At 34.2% G+C, this 18,002-nt stretch overlaps 2 protein-coding genes across 6 annotated transcripts in view; both read right to left on the bottom strand.

Moving 5' to 3' along the window:
• Window positions 1-7,384: 7,384 nt before the first annotated feature.
• Window positions 7,385-18,002, bottom strand: part of LOC105828721 (alpha-catulin) — a 94,720-nt gene continuing 84,102 nt past the window's right edge. For 4 of the 5 annotated variants that reach the window (XM_036288879.1, XM_036288880.1, XM_028190880.2 and 1 more), the window contains one exon: window positions 17,391-17,879. In XM_036288879.1, coding sequence (XP_036144772.1) covers window positions 17,496-17,879 — 384 coding nt within the window. In that variant the 3' untranslated portion in view covers window positions 17,391-17,495. Of the gene's footprint in view, window positions 15,116-17,390; window positions 17,880-18,002 lie in introns of those variants that run through there. The other variant, XM_028190882.2, reaches the window with a different exon arrangement.
• On the bottom strand, window positions 15,646-17,127 carry LOC118646294. The gene has a single exon (XM_036288881.1). The coding sequence runs from the start codon at window positions 17,106-17,108 to the stop codon at window positions 16,725-16,727; it is 384 nt and encodes a 127-aa protein (XP_036144774.1). The 5' UTR covers window positions 17,109-17,127; the 3' UTR covers window positions 15,646-16,724.

Here is an 18,002-nt window from a genome sequence, read left to right as displayed (position 1 = left end):
ATAAACTAAATATATGTAATGACTGTATAAATACCAGACATTTTAGATATCCCAGAATGTTCTAAGAATATGATATTCTGAAAGTTCTCAGGACATCCTAAGACAGTCCTCAGGACATTCTAAAACAATCCTCAGGACATCCCAAGACAGTCCTTAGGACGTCCTAAGAGAGTCCTCAGGATATCCTACGAAAGTCCTCAGGACATCCTAAAATAGTATTCAGGGACATCCTGGACGTATAGTAATTTTTGAAAAAGACGGGTAAATTAATATAGCAAGTAAGAAATCTTTGAATATCGTACGTATTTCTAGAATGTATTGCAAAATCAAATGTGTAAAAATGTTGACTTTAAAGTCAGATTGAATGTCTACATTTATTGAAACAATATGGCATATTAGCAATACTAAAAAATTATAAAAGATGACATTAAATAATTTTTTTATTTTATTTTATACAAACAGCGCAAAACAGTTTTTTTAATAAGTTATTCCACATACTATTTCGCGCGCATATGTAAAAATGATTTTAAAAAACTGTAAAACTTTATATTTATTTGTAAAAATATAAGTTAACTATATATGTTTCATCCTTCTGACAACATCTACTGTAATGATCTATAACAAATATGTATGCATAAATAAGAAATACTCATGGATCATCACGAAGCGTTAGGAAGCGTATGGTCTTCGAAGTCAAGCATCGTCGGCGATGGTTGATACTTGGATGGGTGACCGTTTTCTTGGGTACAGAGATTAAACATGCTTTAACACGTACAACTGTCGCTGAAACATGTATAGTCTCTTCTTCCTCTTACAAAATTATTGTAAAGATAATTTGAAACTTGAACTTTTAATTTCTTTGTTAAAGTTTTTTATCAATTCTCAAAAACTGTTAAAAATAAATACTTAAAAATATTTAAAAAATTTTCTAAATTAATCGGAATTTTTTATTTTTTAAATTTTTCTGAGAAACGTTTCAATTCTTATAAAAAATCGATACATTTATCAAAAATCCTAAAAAAAAAAATCTAAAATAATCTGACAAAAAGTGGTCATTGTTTGCTATTCCTGAGGATGTCCTGAGGAAATCCTATGGTATCCTCAGAACATCCGATGGACTGTCCTCAGGATGTCCTGAGGACTAAAAAGTGGCGCTCGTTTGCTATTCCTCAGGATGTCCTGAGGACGTCCCGGGATAAAATCAGGACGTCCTCAGGATATCCACGAAGTCCGTCCTGGACGTCCTGAGGACGTCCTAAGGACGTCGGTGTGCTATCTGGGTTTATACAGGTAAAATAGGAATTAAAAACATAATTAATATAAATTCTAAAAGAGTAAAAACTTATGAGAGCATTTCTCTGTCTTTTAAAAGATAGAATTCCATTTTAACAAAAATCTTTAAAAAGAGCTTATATATATACCTTGTCATAACGGTTTGTCTATCAGGTCGCACACCTGGAGTATTAAGAATTTGTGGTTAAAGCCCATATCCAACATACGATCTGCCTTGTCAAGTCTAAGATATGTCACACCTCACACATCTAACATTCCTGTTTGAATTAAGTCATTTAAATTTCCAGGAGTTGCAATTACTATTTGCACACCTTTTGACACTATATTTACTTGTTCTTTGCGACTTCCGTCACCATGTACGCATACCCTTAAAATAATTTTCTTTCAAGTTAGATTATACAAAGTGAACGATTAGAGCATTTTTTAAAGTAATATAAAAATATGAAAACGTGTATTACGAAACAAACATATGCCTTAATGTCATGGTAAGAATACGAGTTCGATTTGTAGCACCAACTCTTGTTGGTGCCATAACAAGAACATTTGGCCCAGAACGCTCGTCACGAGGAGTTAATTGCCCATCGATGTGGATCAAAGCAGGCAGTAAAAAGGCAAGTTTTTCTTGAAATCATATTCACCCTTTTTTATATAAACACATACATATAGCGTCTGCGCCGCATTACCCAAGCGCACTTTTTTTTTACAAAATTATTAATTATTATAATTAAACAGACTATTATAAATATAATCAAATATAGGGTTTGAAAAATTAAAAATTTGGCTTGGCTAAAACTCAACCCACAACAGCTTAATATCATGAAATAGTTTTGAAGAAACGAAATTATATATTTACTTGAGGTATAATTCTTATAAGAATTAAATGTACGCCAAATAATTTTTAATCGATAAAAATTTATTAAAAAATGGATTGTGTAATTTTGTATATATCTTAGTTAAATATAGCTGCATCAAATAACACTAATATTTGAAGTGTCGAACAATGCATATTGTTACAATAAAGGTGCTCCACGTTACCTGCTGCGTCGCGTTGCCCCTGTTTCCCGTACATACCTATAAAACTTTCAGTTATCTGCAATACTGAAAAGCAGCTGCTATGACCACACAATAAACACTAATGATCAGTGGCCATGTTATAACATTTAAACACTATGTAAAGAAATAATTTGGTTATTTTCAGAATTCAATATAAATGTATATGACATATCCATATGAATTTCATAACCTCATATCTAATCCATAACTGGTTTCCTTTATATCATATGACACATTGTTATGGATTTAAACGTATGAACCTAGCATCTCCAGCATTAAAAAATTGAAAATAAGACATGATTAAGTATTAATCTATTACTAATTTCTTGTTCCAGTCTAGAATTTTTTGCTCTTATTATCCATTCGTAGAAAAATAATATGGAAAGTAGAGGTATTGATTTTACATTGCGATAAGTATTCCCATTCTCGAAGAAACATGTATAGAGGCTTGAATATCGTAAAGAAAAAGTAAGTGTACTCAAATTTTTGTTAACTAATTGCTCTCAAATACTATAAAGATTTAAAATATTGAATAATTATAGCGAATATATCAATTATACTTATTACTACAATGCATAAGATCAAAACAATAAAAAAACAAGTTATCGTATAAGTTTAATATTGGATTGTTTCTTACATAAATTAAATATTTGTAATAATACCAGTTTAAACCAGTTTAAAAATTATTGAAAATGTACAGAACAGATTAAAATAAATTAATTACATGTTGTTTTCGATATTAAAATATTTTGAAATTCATTGCACTTAAAATATTCCGGTCTCTAATTCATTACATTTAATTTAATAAAGTCGATTGATAGTATCGTATAACAGACGCGTGCTTTTCATTTTTATAAATGTGAAAAATTTGGTTATAATGAAACGGATGATGAATAATGGGATGGAAAGTGAAAACACTTGGGACTCACATCTAAATCAGTAGCGTTTAACGTTTCGGGTACAATAGTTTATTTTCATTGTCATCTTCAGCTCCAGTACATACAATACTCGATATATAATAATTTAATAATGTCATTAAATACGAAGTACGAAATCTATCTAAACGCTAATTTCTCTAGATCGGTTTGCTTTATCTCGTCTCTTTTATATAAATAAGAAAAAACGATCGATAATTAATTATTGACAATTATTAATATATAGGTAGGTAAGCGTTTTGTCTTTCAGTGTATTATAATTGCAGAGCATCGAAATCTATTCTTGCGAGATAAATTAGATACGAATATACATATTTTCATAAAAATTTCACCCTTGCTATGCGATTGCTTACGTGCATAATCTCGGCTAAAGTTGTTTTTATGAAAGTTTGTAAAAACATCAAGCATCAATGGGAAGACCATTTTTCTTACGAAAGTTCAACACACTCGATACATTCAATTTTCGCGGGCAACGCGATTATTTTGCCTTAAATGTGAGTTAGAGCCATTTTTTTAAATTAACTTGTAGAAAAAAAAATTTAATCAAAGATAACTCGACAAAATAAGAAAAATTAATTTGTCAATAATTAACACATATAAATGAGTAAATTTCTTAATTAGTAAATTAATAATTTGTTAGTACTTGTTAATATTGTTAATTTTTCCTTGTTGATAGTCTACATAATATTATTCTCTGTTTATCAATTCTTATTAATGAAATACAATTCTGATTTTTTGTCGTTCGACGTCGCTTTGCCCGCGAATGACTAGCAACGGCTGTGCAAAGTAATATTACGCTTTATCAATGAAGCTGCCTCTGTGATATGATATAACGAACATTGTGCGACTCGGCCATTTGGCACGACGATTTCGTACGATGATAAACGTAAAGGAAACCCAAGACGAGTCAATTGCAAATACGTTCTCTTCACATTCGTTTGATGCTGTCTGTATGTATATATATATGTACGTGTATGTATAAGTATGTGCTTGTATGTATAGGATGATACATGTATGTATAGGAATAGGAAAAGTTGAGATTGTGATTTTGAGAATGGTATTCAGACGCAACGACATCGGAGGGACCAAGGGTACACGCATGAATCAGAGCTGAGACTCTATTCGGGTATGAATGATATTCGATACCTGATAGTCATCAGATATCATGACGTAAGATATGCAGATATGTATCGTACAACTATATCTCGAGTAGCTTATTTTGAGTAGGCAATAATTGAATCTTCATGTAACACAATTTTTTTTAACCTTTCAATTTCCATGTTAATTTTTTAAATATAAACTTTCAAATCAAGCGAACAGTTGACCTTAAACAATTTATAATAGCATGTTTATGGTGTTAAAAATTATATTAAAATTATAATAAATATATTATTGCATACGTATAATACAAGGTTACTTACTTTTATTTATACCGATATAAAACCTTTAAAATCATAATCCTTGTACTATTTATTTATATAGGGCGAAACGTTCGCTCCGTTTGGGAATCGAAGAGTTAATAAATGCGAGAGAATGATTTATACGTTAGAGCAAAAATTTGTATGGTCATCTTTTCTCTTTTTCCGAGAGAAAAGGAGAGGAAAGTGCAAGTTCAGCTAAAGAGAACAGGTCTGAACAGTTAGTAATGGTAATAGCACAATCACAAATTTCTGTAATATTTTTCTTTATTTTTGCAATAAAATAAAACATTTTTTGAATGGTTTAACCATAGTACAAGATATTAATAGTTAATGCTGTGACGGCGGAAGTACCGGTTCAATCGAGGAAAAGTTAATATTTTATGTTCGAAAAAAGAGATTTTATGTGAAACCGTTTAAGATTATAATCAAGATGTGTGAGCAATAGAGTCTCAATGTATGTACTGAAATTAATCAGAAATGGATTACATTTCTAAATTCTAAACAATTGTAAAATTGTCTTATTGCAAATTTAGCCCCGTATAAATCTTCTACCGTGATGATTACAATAATGATTCTTCCATTTATTTCTCTCGTCAATTTCTCGATAATTCATCTTAGTTATTGAAATAATTTTTCCAATTTCAGCATAGATATGCTACTCTCACAAAATATACGGCATTAGTATTACATCTGCGGGCATCTGTCTTGTAAAACGTCTAATAAAATCTCGATAGATTTAAGTATAATTGATAGCACATATGTATATTTTATTAGTCATCGATCGAAATTACGAATTCATTTCAATAGTATTCAGTCGAGGTGATCTAGGCGTTCGTCTACCCACCACTTAATCGTCATGATTAGCTCTTCTCGTCTTGCGAGGCTCGACTCGCGTGACATAGACTAGGATACTTTATTAAATATGTATAAGTTCATATCAAGAGATCTTTTATTATTATTTATTGAAAAATCATCTAAACGTAAGTTTCTCGAAATTGGAAGATTTGACTCTTGCATGCGATGGTAGAAACGACAACAAAGCGTTTTATGCAAAAAGATATTTTTACTTTCATTAATAAATCATACTAGTCATTATGGTTTAAGAAAAACTGAAATCAACCGATAATAACGAATTAAAAATAATAAAACCTTATAATAAACATTTTTTAAGTTTTAATTAAGTTGTAAAATATATTTTTAAAAGAAATTTTTGGGACTTAAATTTTATTAATTTTCTTTAATTTTTAATTTTTAACAAATAATATCAATTTTTTATGAGAAAGATATAATAATAACAAAATTTAAAATATTTTAAACATTTTTCAAATTTTTCATTTTTTTGAGAAATATTTTTATCATTGCATTTTTATCTCTGACATTTTTCCTCCAAAAGATAAGAGAATTTTGCTAACTTTAATTTTATTTGCATAATTTTTATAGAATGTTCCACTTTTAATATTAATTTTATATGATAATAGTATATGACAATATTAAGCAATTTTAATATTAAAAGATTAGGATACTTGTCATTTAGATATATTTATATATTTCGTATAAATAATTAATAATTAACTTATTTACATCCGAACATTGCAAGCAATTAACATACATAAATAATTTTATCATTTTTTTACTAAATGAATTAAGATATCTATCAAAAATGAACAATTCATCACGTATTTATATAACGCGTCGTCATCGTTACTAACCGTTGCAATTGCGCTACCATATATATTATACAATTAATATGTATTGTTTTCATATGATAAAGTTACAAAAGTAGACATTGAATAAGAAAGAACATTTGACGAAATGTTTAAAAAATCGAGGAGATTATAGTTTTGTATTAGCTGCACTCTATAGGGAAAGATCGATAGCGACTTTACGTTTAGATCGAGTTGAATTGACCATCTAGTGGATAATACATTATCACGAATATCGAGAAATTCGAGAATGCGATGAGCTTTTCTAGGAAGTATTTGAATTGTATTTGGATACATAAATTTAATCGCGACGCATAGGCGCGCGATTGATTAATCGTGTATGTAGTCACGATAATAAAATAGAAACTTTGAATCCCTTATTTTTTTGACAATAATTTGCACTGGCCTTGCACACTTTATACTATAGTTCTCTGTCAAAGATGGACGTTAAATATGTCCGCAAAATTTTTTATTTCACACTTTTTTATAGTAATTTTTTAATGGTAAACGATTACGAATATGATGTGTGGGGTCCTTAGGAAAATATTAAATTACTATAAGCTCATGTTCGTACATTTTTTACTTATAATGAGGTCACCGATTCTATTGAGATGAGCAGCACGTCGGTAATAAGAAAAGTAGAAGAAAAAAAAAACGATCACACCTGAAAAGCGATTCATAAATATCCATTATAAAAAAGTAGTTACATTGATTTATGTAGAAATTTACCATTTATCTCTAAAATTGGTATTTACACTTTGATACTCTTAGCATTAGGATGGATATGAAGACGTAATTTAAATGTTTAATCGAGAATTCATTGTTATTATGTCCTGTTATCAATGATAACGACAAAGCAATAAAAGTGATGTGATTGGAAACCGACGTGCAAGTGATTAGTTGAAATTATTGTCATCGATGTTGTTTAACTTATTAACGATTAATAATGAGGGATGAATTTTTTAAGTTACGTTCAAGTACGAAGCATAAGTATTTTAATCCACTAGATTGTATAAAATGGAAAAAAGTCACCGTTGTAAATTGTTTTTTTAAATATTTGCACGATCACCCTGCATTTACGCTTTCCCTATTCAAATACGTTTTGGAAGGCTGCATATATTACGAGTTTTATCTTTTATCCTTATATAACGTAATATATACATAATATACGTTTATATTTATATACGTATATAAACTAAGACTTTGTTGATGAATTACAGATTCACTTCCGTAACATGGTAATATTCGACCACACAGGCACGAAATAGTCCAACTAATAACAGTCGTTACTATCAATATATGTTTATGTATGTATATCATTACGATTTGCACCATACTTTAATTATAATTTTTATCAATTATTATTATTCTTATTATTATTTTGTAGTTATCATTATTATATTCATATTTCTGGTGTCGAGAATGTCTTATCATTTACACAAAGAACCACAAGCCGAACTTCACATAGATATCTTCTGTGTGTGTAGTTGTGTAAAAGAATTAAATTAAAAATTTCTTCAGTTAAGATAAACACGATTGATAATTAAAAGGCAATTAAAAAAAAAAAAAAGATACTAATTATTTGAAACAAGTAATATCACGATACCAAATATCTGTATATGTTTAAATAAACCTTAATGAAAACAAATTACGTTGAAGAAGAAAAAAAGATTATTTCTGCTGTTATACTTTTTTCATCATTCTTTTATGTTCGTTATAGAGGCTATTTCAGAACTATTACACTGTTTTTCTTAACGGCGTAAACTTTGATAATTTTAAGTTGCTTTCCCTTCTTTCAGCCAGATTTTAGAAGTTACTTTTTTCGCCAACTCGTCTTAAGTCTCGGAAAAAACTTCTATTAAGAAAAAATTGACTCCAAATTGATCACAGCTAAAATAAAAGGCGATAGTTTTTGGATATCCTTACATTATAACTAGGAGCGCACGTGAGACGAGTATACGCGTACGTATGCTATGAACAATATATTTTATCGTGAAGAAATCTAAAGCACCTAATTTCGAGAATTGAGGTAGAATCATAGAGGAAAATGAATTTGGTGGGCTATGTGTAGGCGATCCGAGACATTGATAATAATATATTTTATAAGAATCTATCTCAGTAAGAATTATTAGCAACGTGTCAGATTATCTACGTAGCCAATCAGATCCATTGTCCGCTATATTGGGTTTAAGGACAACATACACACATAGACTATTTAAGAACTTCTTTTAACACCCGTGATTTCCAACACGTTTACGCAAAAGTAATCGGACTTGACACCGTGGGAAATTTCAGCACCTCTCTATGAGATCTCGATCGATCGTAATGGATCTCGATTGTGATTTTAAGCGTTTTTTCTTTTGCATTTAAGTTACTACTAGCATAATTAATAATAGAACTATGCGGGTAAACTTATTAACTATTTCTGTCAGGGTTGGCAAAATTTCACATTTTTTTGATAAAGTCAGTGCCAGATAAAAATCAGTATTTCGGAATAAAGTGGCAAAAACTGATCTTTCCTATTAACGATAAAATAAACAATAAGAGAATATTATTAATTAAATAAAATTTTTACAATTTAAACCTTATCCAAAATAAAATCCATACTAGGTTAATTTTTTTATACTAATAAGAGAACGTATTATAAGAGTATCCTAAATAAGTATCTGAATAGCCATTTTAATATTGGTTTAGTAAAAATTAGATTTTCTCTATACAAACCATGAATTTTGATTATTTGTTTATAGTAATTATCTAAATAAAAATTTATTAGTAGATTTTAACATTTTTTAACATTTTGTTTATGTGCTAAGTATACTATGAAAACAAAAAACCTATACTTAAAATCAAGAAATTCAATTAAATTAATTACAAACTGAATGTAAAAAGGTAGGATTTTGAAAGGCCCACCATGTAAAGAATTAAAGCAAATATCTTTTTACATAAAGTTATATAAACATATTTTAGTGTTACAAATTAATCATTTTTATAGTTTTTGTCAGTTTATTCCATTTAATATATATAAAGTCCCAGACGCCCTAAATATCGGAATTGGTTTCTTATATTGACTGGACTTTTCTGGCCAATCCTGGTTTTTATGCAGTCCAGTCATTTCTATGTAAACTGATACTCAATTGAATTTTATTGTACGCGACGAAAGAATTACTTCGCAGAAAATAACAGAAAGAAAGAAACATAATATATTATCGTTCACGAATGTATGGTACAAATATACTAAAGCTATATTTTTACCTTTAACTTCTCTTCTTTTTTTCCGCTTTCTCTTTCTCCCGTGTTTATACTTGTGAGAAAGTATTATCATTGTATATTATTGCGTAGGAATTGTTCATAGGTACATATATTTAACAATATATTTTCGCGAGCTTCTCTCTCCTCTATAGACAAGCGTAATTGATCAGCGCGACGAGTGCGACGACCATTTTATTCCGCTGATGTGCGAATCGGGCAATAAAAATAATAGAAACTCAATTTTTACGATCGAACTCACTCCCGCTTTCTCATAGAAAATATTTGTGCCATTTCATACAAAAAAATTTCAACTTACACACCGTCTTAACGAACGTATACCCTAATTACGTCTAAATACCGAGCGATAACGTATAATACAGAGTCTGCGCTGCGCAAATCCACATGCATTTGTGAGTATTGCAGTTACAATTTTATGTTAAAATTTCCATGCCAGATTACAGTCGGCGATATTTAATATTCGCAGACCACATGTCTGTTTAATTGCGATAATAGCAACAGCTATTTTCGTCCCTAAGAATTTGTGAGAATATCTCGATCGGTCCGTATGGAGTGCCATGCCAATTTATCTTGTCGAGGATCGTTTCAGTAAACAAACCACGCTTAACGCTCAAATGCTCGAAGGTAGACAATTAATTTGTTCAACGCGATATTAGATTTCAAGCTTGTTCACCGTAGTTTGTAAGCATTGATATATCGTTTACTCAACAACTTGATATTGATCGATGTTGTTAATTGTCGATGTTGTTGTCGATAAATCACGCTTAACAGATTGGAAGCCGTGGAATACCAGAGGAAATAATAAACGAGCATTCCAGCATTAAATCGGATCGAGCGATTGAAATGGACACATGGATACCGCGTTGAAAAATAATTATTTTTTTCTGCACAAACTCTGTATAATACACACAGAACAGTGTGTTCTTTCGTGCACTTACTTGTAAGTAGTAAGTACATACGTAAAATGCACGAATGTCAACGCATCTTCTTTACGCACGCTTAACGTCGTATGTACAGATGTCGCGATTGTCGCCGGTTAACCAGCGGCATTAACATTAGTAGTACTAAATTATATCATTAAATTATTATCGCTTATCTATTTTTATTTTGCTACAGCGATCAGTTCTCTCACGATCCTGGCGTGCGGCCGGATTCATCGATCCCCCTCCTTTTTTTCCCTGTCAAAGAGAAAAGTAACAACAGTAACATATTTCGATGTTATCACGTTGTCACGATATGCGTTCCATCGCGCAAAAGACACACGCCGAGGGATTAGCCTGTAGAAAAATCGGCGGACACATTTTCTCGTGAATCTTGCCGCACGTCGAGGAGAAATCGTGAAATCTCTAACGTAGCGTTTTTGTTTGTCGCGAAATCGCGTTTAATCGCGGCGATTCCGCGTGTGTGTGTGTGTGTGTGTGTGAAGCAAACCTCCGGCGTCGTCCCGCGTGAGATTTGTTTCCGCTGTTAATATTTATTCGCGAACATTCACGCGTACGAAGGTAACTCGACGACTGCAATCGCCGAATTGCAGTTCACTAATGCGGACTTCTAACTCGGGCGAATTTCCTTATTATGTATTGCTAAGAAATATTTCTCGAACATGCAGGAATCTTTTGGGTAATCCCGTAAATATACAGAACAACTTCGAGCGGGCGCTTGTTATCGTCGTGGCGCTCTTGAGAATCTATTCTTGCATTGTTAATTCATACATTAATGTACAATCGCATTTATTGGTGTACTCTGATAAAATATTTGGCTCGCTTTGAAAATAATTCGAGTCGCTTCATTCATCGATACGCAATTCGGTCTCAAGAGCGATTCTATACGTGACTCTCGTCGCCGTGGCATTTTCTTTGTGGCATCGAGAAGGAACTTTGACGTCAATGAGTGTAACTATTTCTGGAAAGTATCCGATTTGAGGACGATCTTGGAACCCGGCGTCGGTTCTCTCGCCGTGAGAACCTTTGTATGTTTTCATTCACCGCGTTAGAAAACGTCATCAAATCGGATGGACCGTCTTTTGTACAGGCGACGAAAGTTAGGTTGTGACTTGCGATCTCGAGTGGTGACAGAATGTACGTCTTTGCCACAAAGTACGTCCCTGACCGCCCTGCTGCCGCCACCAGGTCCCCCTCAATAGACCTCCTGCCCCACGAATATATGTTCTATTTCTACAGAGGCTCGATTAATCGCGACTAATTAATTAAGATGGCGTTATTTTTTTTTTTTTCGTAGATACCGCAATTGTGTAAAAGCATTTTTGTTTAAAACAATTCTTAATTGCAAGTTCAGTGCTTAAAAACTCTCTGTATTTTTGGATATGTGAATCTGTGCTATGAGCGATCTGAATAATGGCGGATAAGACTGCTAACAGAATGTAAAAAAAAAAAGAGAGTACCTCTTAGACGGGACTCTTGGAATCGTATAAAGACTTCGAAAACCGCCACTGTTCAAATTTCTCTAATTAGCTTGTGAATTGAGTGCAACGCAAGAGAAGGGAAAGCCGTTCGTTAGCGCGTGGTTTTTCAGACTTTTCAGAAAGTCTTTCGTAATTTAATTTGCTGCTTAAAGATTTTCGTCGGCATTGTTCTACCGAGCGGAGAGAGCTTTTGAAAGCCTTTTTCGCTTTTTACAGTACGCCTTGACGATCACGCGCTAAAGTCATGCAGATGTACGTATAATGCGCGAGCTATTTTCTTGCCAGTATAATGCGACTCTCTCTCTCTCTCTCTCTCTTTCTTTCTCTCTCTCTCTTTCTGCATAATCCGTTTACCGAAGTTGGCGTAACACTTCGGGAGCTGAGGTTGAACCTCGGCAAAGTTTCGACAAAGTTTTCACACCTAAAAGGCACTGCGATCGACATTTTGTTAATTATTGTCGTTGCACCAACTTCTCGATATGGAAGAAAGATTTGTTTGTGCGCAGCCATACGTTAGCGGAAAAGTTTCGCCGCGTCCCACCCTCCCCCGCGAGGATAATGAAATTCAGGTATTTGCGAGATATGTCCTTACGCCGATTATAATTAGTATTGAGCGACTTTAGCTTAGCGTCGTAACAAAACGTACTGCGTGTTGAATAAACTAAGCTTACTTAGATTTTATAATCATAGATTGAAAGCTTAATTTTGTAATTTATTAATGTATGTTACGGATGTATAGTAAGCGGATATATGTTACTCTCAAACGCGGCGTTTCAACCTATATAGAACGTAACATTCATTAGACATCTATTTCCATGATATGAAAATCACGTAGATTTCCAATACAAATTATATTCATGATAAATTGATAATATTATTATTATTAATAATTTTGTATTTATAGTTTTACTAGCCGTGACAAAATTTTGCCATAAATTATGATAACGATGAATATAGTTAAAAAAATCAAAATATAGATTATGAAAATAAAATAAACATTTCTATGTAAATTTAGATATCAACATTTTAATATTCGCTTATTATTTGCGTAATAATAATATAGTTAAAATAATTAAAAATAGTTGGCATTGAAAATGACTATAAGTTATAATTAAGTTATGGTAATTGCAATCATTTTTCTCTTAGTGTGATTAATTTCTGCAGGACCGGCTCTTTTTTGGACGACTTTTTAGTTTTAATACTAGAAAACATTTTTGTCTTCGTTAGTAAGTTGAACGAAAAAGATGACGCCGCTCCAGCGCCTAATATTCCGATCCCGGAAAGGTTAAAAACATAACACAAAATAGAATAAAAGACGCAACATCGTGAAATTTCTAATAAAATAATATTTTTTAAGTGAACCTTTAAAATTAAGATACAAATAAATAAAATGTTATTTTGATATTTATTTATTTACAGCGCTGGTCCGTAAAAATCTATTAAACTTCCAGTTAACGTAAAAAAGCTCTATGAAATATATTTATAATTAATCTACGTAATATCTAATAGACGCCACTATGAATACGTCTGGAAATCCAACAGACGTATGCAATGCGGAACCATGGGTTTTAAGTGAACGTCCATTAAAAGTTTAATGGACATGTAATGGAGGATTCCAAATATTCGCGGCAGACGTCTAATGAACGTCCATTAGAGGTTTCTCGTTCTACGTAGGAACGTAATAACAGGAAAGTGAAGCTGTTATTAATGCAACAGCAGTGAAATGCGAGACGCCGCGTTGTTTAGCGTAACCTCATTTAAAGAAGTTTTTTTTTACCGTGAAAACGCGAAAACATGAATTGAATTACGCAAAGATGCAAAAATGAAATTTCATTGTTCGCGAGTGCAGCTTTTGCCATTCGACACTTTTAGCGATACATTATCATCAGTATTGCTAACGATCAAAGCGTGGATTCACGTAATCGAATCAAGGAACAATTTCGCAGAACTACTACATAGAGGCGTGCGCATTTCATCCGCCACTTTCGCGCTCGGCTCCGTTACACTCCCGTACTCGATTTTCCGCATTTCCACGCCTCGATCGCCACGCGCGGCGGAACTCGACCGTGTAAAGTACTGTAAAGCAAGTGCTCCCCCAAGCTCATTTGTTTCCGAGTACAAACACGTATTGTGTACGTACTGAGACCTGATCACTAACGGCAGAAGCGTGTAAACGTCAGTTTCTCATTGCTGTATAGTAGAAGTTAAAATACACAACTAAACGATCTGGCGAAACGTACACGTCGACCAAGCATCCTCGTTACACCTCAAACGATTGTCCAAGCACGTCGAACCGTTGCAATATTTTCAATTACATATAACATATATACCCTCTTTCGTAAATCACGATTAAACATACCGAGGCTAAACTGGCTGACTTACTCTCTGGTCGAAATGTGAGAGTATCTCCAAACTGGGTCAATCCTAACATTTCAACCAGGATTCCTCTAGCACAACAATCAACACTTTCGCGATCGTTCTCATTTTACGTCGCGGAGGCGTTAAATTGAAACCGTTCTTCTTTCCAAATACCAAGTCATCGGGGCGTCCGTCAGAGGAACGCTCTCCTCACGCACAGGTTCCGAATGCCGTTACTACGCGCAACACGTCGTCGCCTCCCCGCGGCGGCGAACGTATCCCAGGCGAGGCACCTTCTTCCGAATACCGTGTCCCCAAAAGACGCGCGATCGCCGCCGCGGTACTTGCCGACACGAGTTGTTGACGGCAATTCCGCGGGAATCCCGGCGGTCGACGTGTACGTCGCTTTGATGGTGGTCGATGGGGCAGGCGAGGTTCTCCCTAGAAAAGCAGAAAGGAAACCCGGGTGCGGCGAGCGTCCCCCTTGGCCCGTCGGGCCATCCCAAACTGTCAGACGGACGGGTCGCTGCCGGGGGCGGAGCCCGTCTTGCTGCCGTCGACGCCAACTCCGCCACCGTCGCCGTCAGCTCCCCCGCCCTCTCCGCCCCTGTACGGCGAGCCGCCGGCCCCGCGCGCCGACAGACCTCGGAAATCCAGGTTGTACTGAAAAGACGTAGGACGGAAGATTATTATAATGTTGCGCATCATAATGCGAGCTCCCGGGGCTCTTGCGGGTCACTAGAATCGAAAGATCAAGATCGGAAGCTCGTCGAAAACTCGTCCCGTCGAGAAATCACGATGCATGTCCCGATCAGACCGAATCTCTGAAATTCGATTTTCCCACGAGCTTCCGATTGAGGGATAATGTTATGCTCCAAAGTTCATTAGCATTCGAAAGTTATTAGAGATATATTCTTGAGATGTCACAGTGCGCTCTGTTGCATTGTTACGCTCTTGCCGTCATATCTGGCGAGTTTGTTTGTGATCTAGTATATAAAAAAGATCATATACTCCGACAAAGATAGAACGAGTTAATTTTAGTTTCATGTAACGTTTATATGAATATTATTTTGAAGTGTTTGTTGCATCGGATAGCAAGGTAAAATCATTTTTCTTTGAAGACGTTATATTCGTTTGTCAGAGTATCTGATATTTTTCGAGGAAGAAATATTAGATTTCATTACGAGATACATGGTGTAGCCATTCCTGTAAAGGTAGCTGAAAATGTATTAATTCAATTGGATTATTGTTACATGATTGCATCATTGGATGGATTTATCATGGGTCACGCGATTATTGTACCGTTAAATTGAAGCAAAATCGGTGCAAGCTATGTAAAACGCGAGTTATGTAAAAGGAAAAAACAGATTTTTCAAAGAAACTGCAAAGAAAATGAATAATCAGCTATAATAAAATCTAAAGAATTATAAGCCGTGAAATCAAAAGCTAAAAGACAACAAATTCGTCGTAATATGGATAACATTACTTTTCAATCAATGTTGCGAATGATTAGAATTTATGTAAAAACCATGGTCTCTTGATTTTTATGCATTCTGAAATTCATCTTAAAATTCACTGAAAAGAGATAGTGTTACAACCCACAGTGAGCATTGCTGAGAGAAACCTGTTGGAAGAATTCTTTAACTTCTACAAGAATTCTCCGTGTCTTTTCTAGAAATAATTAGTCAAATTCGCATCTTACTAAAGGTCGTTAATTACTAATTTGTAGCATAACTTTAAATTCAATTTAACTATTGACCTTTTTCTAATTTTTAAAGTTAGAAAAAGATAGAAGGTAATTCAAACTGTGTCTTAAATTAAGCTACATTGTTGCAAAACAGGCCTAAGAGTCAGACTTAGGAATTCTTTCGAATATAAATGTCCCTTTTCTTCTAAAATCGACGCATCAGAGAACTTATTGATCATTGATATTATCTTTAAGACTATATTTTCGAATTATTTCAAAACTACATTTTGGATATTATTACCTTACTCTCAAATATGAGCTGTTAAAGGTTCTTTTTGATAATAATGCTCACTGTGGAAATCTTTTTGTCGGTGGGAATATGTTATTGCTGAAATTACGACGATTCGATGTCCTAGTCAGGTAGTATAAAATAAAATAAAAAAACGAGGAAGCTGAAATGAAAACCAAGGTCGAACCTGTACGAAGAACGTGTAGTGTTCTCGACGTGTGCGTGCGTGCGTGCGCGTGAAACGACAGTGTCACGTGCCACGTGCTACGGCACGACGTATTACACAAGGCCCGCTATTATCTCGGTAGCGTTGCGTGTCTTAAGTGCTGCAGTTGTGCGTGGTGCAGCTGCAGCTGCAGGAGTTGCAGATTCTGCAGGCAGTAGGATGGCTGCTGCGTTCCGGGTGCCGTGTAGGACTGTACGACGGACGGATGCACGAAGGAGCCGGAATTCCGGGACAGCCCGATACCGGACAGCCCTGGACTGTAATTGAAGGGAAGCAGGGACAAGCTCAGCCCGGAGGGTGGTTTCAGGATGCTGTGAAATTGCGCGGACGTGAGTGGATGGGGTTGCACGTAGGGACTCGTCGAGGGCAACAATTGCGGACTAATCGGATACAAACAATCCTCTTCGGCCTGGCCGGGCACCATCGTCGGGCTGATCTCCACGTATTGCGGCATGATGAGATTGTGCTAGGCGACGAATAGAATGGAAGGAGATAGACGTATACTCGATTTTCTTTCTTTTTTTTTTAAATGCGTGTCTGAGACTTTGACTCTGGTAGCTGTGCAAATACTTTAAATGTTATATCGTGTACAAAAACATAGATTGATACACGCTGATTTGGGAAAAAGAAAGTGAATATTTATGTGTCTAATGCTCCGATATAACAAATATTTGCACAGAATTGATATATTCTAAAAAGAATTTTAGACTCTGAATTTGTATTAATTCATAAATAATTTTTTCTGTGATTTTTCATTGTTATATTTCTATCATCGCGTATGCGTTTTATATAATATAAATGGGTCCAAAAGGCTAAAGCTCCCTGTAAATATAGAATTTGGTCACGTTTCATAAAAGATACGGTAATAAAATATCGTAAACAAAAATGTACTTGGACCGTATATAAACTCATTCAATACAGGCAACCTCAGTCGTAAAAAAATTGTTTGTGCAAAAGCATATCTTCGTTCATTTAGGAGATTAATTGATTGAGGATGTAGAATATTTTCATAACTCACCTTTGTGGCGCAGACGAAACACGTTGTGACCACCTTCGAGATCACATTCATGAGATTTTTCGTTTCTTGTATGACATTATCGACCTTCGTGAAAGTGGCGGCCTTGCCAACCGTAGGGTTCTTCACAGTGAATTGGAGCTGCTGAACGTAGGTCGGCACTCGATCCAGATTTTCTAGGAGTTCTTTCTTATGAGGTCCACCTGGTACCTGCACCCATGTAACATCGTATACAAACTTACGTTTTCATTCGTATCGCATGATAAACTTGTTCACACTTAATTTTCAACGATAGTGCGTAAAATTTTATCATATAGCATTTAATTATTAATA

Source organism: Monomorium pharaonis, chromosome 6, assembly GCF_013373865.1.
Source record: "Monomorium pharaonis isolate MP-MQ-018 chromosome 6, ASM1337386v2, whole genome shotgun sequence".
Classification (NCBI taxonomy): Eukaryota; Metazoa; Arthropoda; class Insecta; order Hymenoptera; family Formicidae; genus Monomorium; species Monomorium pharaonis.
This window is presented reverse-complemented; position numbering and strand designations above follow the sequence as displayed.

Bases quoted from the DNA above. Each gene is read 5' to 3' on its own strand.
- LOC118646294 (XM_036288881.1), bottom strand. From the start codon at position 17,108: ATGCCGCAATACGTGGAGATCAGCCCGACGATGGTGCCCGGCCAGGCC.